The sequence below is a fragment of the Myotis lucifugus genome, unplaced genomic scaffold (assembly GCF_000147115.1).
Source record: "Myotis lucifugus unplaced genomic scaffold, Myoluc2.0 scaffold_110, whole genome shotgun sequence".
Lineage (NCBI taxonomy): Eukaryota > Metazoa > Chordata > Mammalia > Chiroptera > Vespertilionidae > Myotis > Myotis lucifugus.
In genome coordinates, this window is record NW_005871158.1 from 2,632,944 (window position 1) to 2,641,138 (window position 8,195).

An 8,195-nucleotide genomic window follows, 5' to 3' on the forward strand; every position below is an offset into this window, starting at 1 on the left:
CTTTTGGAGAACAAAAGAGAATGTACCCATCACTCAAAGAGAAGGCCTTCCAGCTTTTCAGACATAAAAACAGTGAACTTCCCTGAGAATATTCCTTTTGTCCACTGAACTTTTAAAGCAGACTATCAACCATTATAGGTATTAGTCATTTACACACTTTTCTAACATAAGCTGTGAGTACATTTTATTCCCCTAAGAGAGTTTATTAACTAATATATCTTTTTATATAGGCAATTGCTAATTTTAAGTTCATATTTCTTTACAATTTTACCCTATTTTGTACTTAATTGGGGTTCATTCAATAAACTTTATTTCAATAACTAAGGGGAAAAAACACACTATTGAGTGGCATTTAGCAATTTTAACAATGTCAAGCAACAAACATTTTAGGAAAGCAAAGAACAGTAACATATCCAATGGAAATTGATGACATCTCAGGAGGCAGAAGATAATTATTAAAATTAAAATGTAGCCCTAGCTGGTTTGGTTCAGTGGATAGAGCCTCATCCTGTGAACTGAAGGGTCCCAGGTTCAATTCTGGTCAAGGGCATGTACCTCAGTTGCAGGCTCCGGGCCGGCCCGGACCCTGGTTGGGGCTCAAGCAGGAGGCAACCAGTTGGAGCTTTACCACACTGACCTACACTTGCAATTGGGGAAAATAGCACCAGAATATATATATATATATATATATGCCTAATATGCTAATTGTCCCTCCAACCGTTTGACCGTTCGACCAGTTGCTTGATGTGCACTGACCACCGGAGGGACAGGAGCCCCGACCAGTAGGTTAGCTTGCTGCTGGGGTCTGGCCAATCAGGACTGGGCAAGACAGGCTGGACACACCCTGGAGCCCTCCCATAGTCCCTCTCTGGCCCTGATCGGTCGTGCACCAGTGGGGTACCTCGGCCTGGTCTTCACCCTCTCTTAATCCAGGACCCCTTGGGGGATGTCCACAGGCCAGGCCGAGGGACCCCACCTGTGCACAAATCTGTGCACTGGGCTTCTAGTTTTAAATAAAGAAAGAGGAACCTATGAGCACCATATCAGAGATCTCTTTTTATACCTACTCTACTGCCAGTGTCAGCTGTAAAGGTATTTGTAAAAGTTAAATGACTTATTATAAAACCCCTTTGGTGCCATATAGTTGAGGCTGACAAATAGTTAGATGTAACTAGAGTACTAATCAGATGGGACCTTTATTATAATGCTCAGCAAGCAGAGCAGACTTTACCATGAAATCAAATAGCTTCGCTTTTAATAAAATACTGTATCCTTTCAGATAAATAACATACCCTTGTCTTATAGTAAATTCTTGTTTTAATTAAACTCTTAGTAGCTACTTGGTAAATGATGATTTTAGTAGAATTGGTACTGCTTCTTTAATTAAAACTTCTCTTTTGTGACTTGTTCCTTTTTTAAAATATCACTGATTTGATCTCCTAACTGTGAAGTAACTGTTCTTTTTTGCTTAAATAATACAAATTGAAATTTGTGAGTGGATATGTAGTCCATTAAGTGGGAAAGAAATGTCCCTTTTAAAAGCAAGTATGCCTTTAGAAATTTTGATGGATTCAAAGAGGGCAAAATCCTGGAGAGTATAAGAACCTCTTGATTTAAGAGGTTGGACTTAAGGCATTTCACCATTTTATTTCTAATATGAAAATAATTGTAATTTAGAAGTAATTTTAAGCTTGTAAACATTTCTTTTGTAGAAATGTTACCTAAATTTACTGAAGTGAAACAGAATGGATCTCCTTCTAAAGAGAAAGTAAAGGTAAGTTAATTCTCCATTTTTACCTTAGAATTTTAAAATTATGTATGTTATAACTCACTAGATAGTAGTAGCTTTCTTTGCAATTGGTTGTTTGATTTACATGAAGACTTGTCACTCTATTCAGTTTGTCAGAGGTTCAAAGATTTCTTACGAAAGAAGATTGAATAGAGAAAGTATTAGGCTACATTTTTCTAATTAAATATAACTATTATATAAGTCAAACAAATAAGTAGAACAAATTTATAGAATTTTTGGCTTAGTCTTGTGAGTCGAAATATAGAGGGCAGCCTTGGTGTTCCCATATGCACACAGTAGGTGGAATAAGGGCTTTGCCTAGTGCCTTTCACAGCATAATCATTAAATGTTAGCTATTATAATACAGCTTTTTAACTGAGTACTGAATCAGAATTTGTTGATAGTCGTATGGGTCAACCATCATGTGATTTTAACCACCTCTCCCTTTATGTCTATAATTCAGTAAAGAAAAAGGGGCAAAAGAGAATTTGTCTCTAGATTTGATATAAAGGCTAGGTTTTTATTTTCAGTAGATCACAGGAAAGCACTTAAAAATAAGTAGCACATGTAAGTCTATGGGTACTAGTAATTACGATTTTAGGCTTTGACTACTTAGTATAAGCTATGTATATGATGGCGAAGATATTTAATCTTTCTAAACCTTGGTTTTCTCATTTGTAAGATAGGAATAATTATACCTTATGAATTTGTGTGACTTAAATAATTTCATATTCAAAGATAGTGTTCAATTATATTTTTTCCTCATGTTTCTATAGTCTTAGTTATATTTTGTGTGTGGTTAAAACTCTGAAAGGTAATTTTATTTAACTTTGTCTTAACAGATACAATCTTCTATGCAAGATACAACCTCTAGTACTATTGCCCTTTTTCATCAGACTACACATTCAAGTGGAACCGCACCAGATCACCACCAGTTAGCAATTAATCATCAAGAATTAGAACATAAACCGAGTGTGAAAAACATTTCACCTTTACAAATCCTGCCTCCCTCAGGTAAGAAATTAGCAAGTAAATGACTCCAAATGAGAAACTGACTTCTAAATCTGTATATGAAAATGCTAAGGTCACCCTACCCGTGGTCAGCAAACTGCCGCTCGCGAGCCACATGCGGCTTTTTGGCCCCTTGAGTGTGGCTCTTCCTAAGCTTTAGGAGTACCCTAATTAATTAAGTTAATAGCAATGTACCTACCTATATAGTTTAAGTTTAAAAAATTTGGCTCTCAAAAGAAATTTCAATCGTTGTACTGTTGATATTTGGCTCTGTTGACTAATGAGTTTGCCGACCACTGCTAGCCTGTTTGACTCAGTGGATAGAATGTCAGCCTCTGGACTGAAGGGTCCCAGGTTCAATTTGGTCAAAGTCATATGCCTGGGTTGTGGGCTCGATCCCCAGTAGGGGGCATGCATGAGGCAATTGATCAATGATTCTCATCATTGATGTTTCTATCTCTCCCTCTCCCTTCCTATCTGAAATCAATAAAAATATATTTTTTTAAAAATTGATTTGCTATGTATCTGAGATACTGAAAATCATAACTAGTACATTTCAGGTTAGAAATAATCACTGAAACACATTGTTAGAAATTATCTGCTTCATACCCAAAGGCAACCTTTACATTTTTTTATATATATATATTTCATTGGTGTTTTTTTTTTACAGAGCGGAAGAGAGAGGGATAGAGAGTTAGAAACATTGATGAGAGAGAAACATCGATCAGCTGCCTCCTGCACGCCCCCTGCCGGGGATGTGCCTTCATCCAAGGTACATGCCCTTGACCGGAATCGAACCTGGGACCCTTCAGTCCACAGGCCGATGCTCTATCCACTGAGCCAAGCCAGTCAGGGCGGCACTCTTTACATTTGAATGAAAAATTATATGTACACTTCACATGCTACTTACTTTCATATACATTATATACACTGGCATGTTTGCTATATAAAAAAACCCATCACTGCCAGAGCCCATACTACCAAGTTCTGAGCAGACTTGGGAGATACTGCTCTTCATTTCCATGATGCCCATGCCTACATGGGTTGGAAAGGTAAGATTGAATGAGGAAAAGATATTTAGAAATTTCATAGAAAGAAATGGAATTATATAAATAGTTTACAGCTAAGGCAACTTGGGCTAGAAATACTTGCCTAATGATGGTTTGTATTTACTACAAACGTCTTCTAAATTAGCTAACTTTATATGGTTAGATTCATTTGACTTCATACATGCCTTATAGGTTGTCAGAAATGGAGGCATTGCCAGTCTCAGAATTGTTCTCCTAGGGATGTGTGGCACAACGGATATTCTCTGATAGTGATGAGCACAGTCTAGGGAGTAAACCTTGAGACTAATGTTTCCGGGGCAAGACTAGAGGCAGGTGTGGATATTCCTTATACATGGCTCCTTCCCTCTAGGCTGCTCCTGGGTTTCCACTTGGCCTTCCAAAGCAGAAGAAATTTCTAAGCTGTTTTTGTGCAGCATAGATTAGGAGGAAACAGTGAAGTTTGATACACCTTTATTGCTTCCAGTAAAAGCTCCCCACTATTCTGTAGAGATCAAGAGAGAAAATATCTAAGGCAACACTATAGGGCATCCCAGGAAAAAGAATAACAAAAGATCCAGAGTGTAAAATATTATTTTCTGAAAAAAGATTTTCAAGATACTCAGGAGAATTACTGAAGGTGTAGTGGTTCTAGGTCATGATCGTCTTGAATACCAGTGCTAGATGTGAGTCTCTTATTTTGTAAAAACAAACAAACAAAAAAACAAATAGGAAAGAAAGATACCTGTGACTTTGACACTAAGGTGTTTTTTTTCTAAGACTGGGAGTTGTTTTGTTTTGAGTTTTTAGTCAGGGATTTGAACATGTTTAAAGGCTGGTCAGAAGGGAAAAGTTGCTGTTTTCATTATAGTAAGTTAATAGAAGAATGATAGGGATAGCCTTGAAGAAGAATAAAGAGAATGAAAAACAATTAGAAAGAGGAAAGTCAAGATGGTGGTGTTTTTTTAAAATCCTATCTATGAAAAAGTAGGTTTTACATATCTAAGTCTTCAGTTGGAATCTGTTACTGTATTACTTCAATTTCTGTTTACATGGTGATTATAACATGATCTGTAAAGGGAAAGTTTGGGTGATGTTAGAGTGGCTGGCTGGCTGTTCTGCTACACTTACTCATTTTTCAGAAGCAACATGGTTTTCATTTGTCAACTGTAGGTGGCACTATGTTCAAGAGAAACTGTAAATATATAAAAGCTATAAAATATATATAGAATTTTACTTTTCTGGAGTTTAATCTCGATAGAAAAAAATTGGGGTTACACCTCTAATTTAAACAATGAAAGTAAGAAAAACATTACCAAAGTTTTCTTACTTAAAAAGAAAAACACATGACAAAATATTAGAGTAAGCAAAATATTTTTTAAATTGAATTTTCAATGTCATCAGCTTTTAAAAAAAAAAAAACCTCTGCTATTATCTCTACATGAACTGAAAGATGTCTAATTTTTTTCCTTAAAATAAGTTGACATTTTTAGTCATAAACAATTACTACCTTATCCTTATAACTTAACTTTCCCCAGCTTACAAACCTCTCAATTTTATTAAGAATTTTTTAAAAACCAAAACTTACGCTGTTATCAGTGTGGATTTGCATGGCAAATGAAAAGGTACATCGAAGAGTTTGCCATCTAGTAGCAAAAACAAACAACTGGAATATAAACTAAAAAAAAGTATTATGCCCTAAAAGAATAAAAAATGAAATTTAAGGATGTGGTAAGGCAGAATAACCTGATCTCTTTGGTAGATATGTATTTTACAGGATAAACAAATATCATTTGAGCTGGATACTGGAGAAAAAGTAAGATTTGTCTATGTATATCTAGGATTGGAAGGCATTTTGTATGGTGGAAACAGCATGAATGAAATGTATTTAGGAAGCCAGTCATTAGATGTGGTTAAAGCTTTGACTGGATAAACAGAAATACAAGGAAATAAATTTGGAAATGTAAACCTGGTTCAGATAATAAAGAACCTTGATATCTAAAGACTTTGGACATGATGGCAATGGTGTAATCAGTGGGTAGCCAATGAAGGTTTTTTTTTTTGAGCAAAAGGGTGTGCTTCAGGGTAATTAATCTGCCAATATTATGTAGATCAGTTGGAGGAATGGGGCATAGAGACCAGAGGAGAGCAGCTGGGCTGTTGCTTTAACTGTTGATACTAATCTGAGTTATATCCTTAAGCCTCTTATCATTTTACTTTACTGCAGGGCTTTTTAGCCATGTTCCAAAGTATAGGCTTCATAAGCTAGTGATCCCCTGTCATAGCAGTAGGCTTGCAGCTGACTTCCATTTGCTCAAGTGTACAATGATCTGTACATCCTTCCTGAGTGATCATCTTGGTGTCTATGACTTCTAGTCTCATTTTTACAACTCAAGCATCCAAGTCCTGGGTATCTACACTAATCTACACTAATAAAAGAGAAACATGGTAATTAGCGTACGACCGCTACCCTTCCCATTGGCTAATCAGCATATCCTTATGCAAATTAACTGTCAGCCAAGATGGCGGCCGGCAGCCAGGCAGCTTGAAGCGAACATGAGGCTTGCTTGCTCCAGTGACTGCAGACTCCAACGTTCCCCGCCTGACTTGCCGGCCTCTGAGCTGCAACTCTAAGAAACATTGTAACAAATATAGATGCTAAACAAAACCCCAGAAACCAGCTTTCAGCCGGCCGGGATCTCAGAGCTGGAGTTATACATTGTTTCAATTATAAAACGCAAACAAACTAGATACCTGCTTTCAGCAGCGGAAGCCTCAGAGCTAGAGCCAGAGCTAAAGCTGGCCCAGAAAAAAAAAAGAAAAAAGAAAAAAAGGAGCGGTTGGGAGCTTCAGTCAACTGACAGCCTGAAAGCAGCCCTCAGCTCCTCACCCAGACTGGCCAGGCACCCCAGTGGGGACCCCCACCCTGAAGGGTGTGTGACCAGCTGCAAACAGCCATCATCACCTCATCCAGGCTGGCCAGGCACCCCAGTGGGGACCCCCACCCTGATCCAGGACACCCTTCAGGGCAAACCAGCCGGCCCCCAGGCCTCTATCCTATATAGTAAAAGGGTAATATGCCTTCCAGCACCGGGATCAGCAGAGCTGCGAGGCCTCCTGGCACCGGATCAGCGTGACAGGGGGCAGTGCCCAAACTCCCTGATCGCCTGTGCTCTGTGTGTGACAGGGTGGCGGCGCCCCAACCCTTCCCCCGCCCCACATGCCCTGCTCTGTGTGTGACAGGGTAGAGCCATAACTTCCCATCAGCCTGCCCTGAGTGTGAGAGTGGCGTGCCCCAATCCCTGATCGGCCCTGCTCTGTGCGTGACAGGGTACGGAGCCCCAACCCCCCTGATGGGCCTTGCTCTGTGCGTGACAGGGGGCAGCGCCCCAACCCCCTGATTGGCCCTGCTCTGTGCGTCACAGGGGGTGACACCGCAACCTCCCCATCGACCCTGCCTTGAGTGTGATAGTGGGCGGTGCCCCAACCCCCCAATCAGCCCTACCCTGAGCGTGACTGAGGGTGGCATCGCAACCTCCCAATCCACCCTGCTCTGTGCATGATAGGGGGCGGCACCCCAACTCCCCAATCAGCCCTGCTCTGAGCCTGACCAGGGGCTGCACCTAGGGATTGGGCCTGCCCTCTGCCACCCAGGAGCAGGCCTAAGCCAGCAGGTCGTTATCTCCCGAGGGGTCCCAGACTGCGAGAGGGCACAGGCCGGGCTGAGGGACCCCCCCTTCCCCCCGAGTGCACAAATTTTTGTGCACTGGGCCTCTAGTCCTATATAATAAAGAGGGAATATGCAAATTGACCATCACTCCATCACAAAGATGGCGGCACCCACAGTGGAGACAGGGTTTCCATGACACAAGATACTATACCCACAGCAGAGGCCAAGTTCCTGTAACGATCCTTAACAAGCAATCACCAGGGACATCAGGCTGCATCACCCCCACACACCCACCCCTGTGGGCCTTGACAGGGAAACTCAGGCCATGACCCCCGCCCAGCGGGGCTTGATGGGGGACCTGAGGCTGCGACCCCGCACAGCAGGACTTGATGGGGGTGGGACTGGCCGGGTCTGGGTCTCGCACAATTTCAAGGCGCTCGTGGGTGGGCGGGGACTTGACTCTGGGTCTCGTGGTGCACCCCAGACTCTGAAAGGAGGAAGATTTTCATATACATTTTACTAATTTTCTTTCATCTCTGACACTTCTATTATAAAGGGCAAATAGCAATATTAAAATACTTCCTCTAATTAATCCCCTTTTAATGTGCACAAATTTCGTGCATCAGGCCACTAGTATTTATATAACTCTACTGACAACTATCCTTAAACATAGCATAAA

General features: G+C 40.7%; 1 protein-coding gene across 1 annotated transcript in view; it reads left to right on the forward strand.

The window, feature by feature from the left end:
• The window catches only part of BRDT (bromodomain testis associated), a 35,335-nt gene that overhangs the window by 20,387 nt on the left and 6,753 nt on the right, over positions 1-8,195 (forward strand). Inside the window, 3 exon segments of the mRNA XM_014459557.2 lie at positions 1,713-1,774; positions 1,945-1,947; positions 2,572-2,803. Coding sequence (XP_014315043.1) covers positions 1,713-1,774; positions 1,945-1,947; positions 2,572-2,803 — 297 coding nt within the window.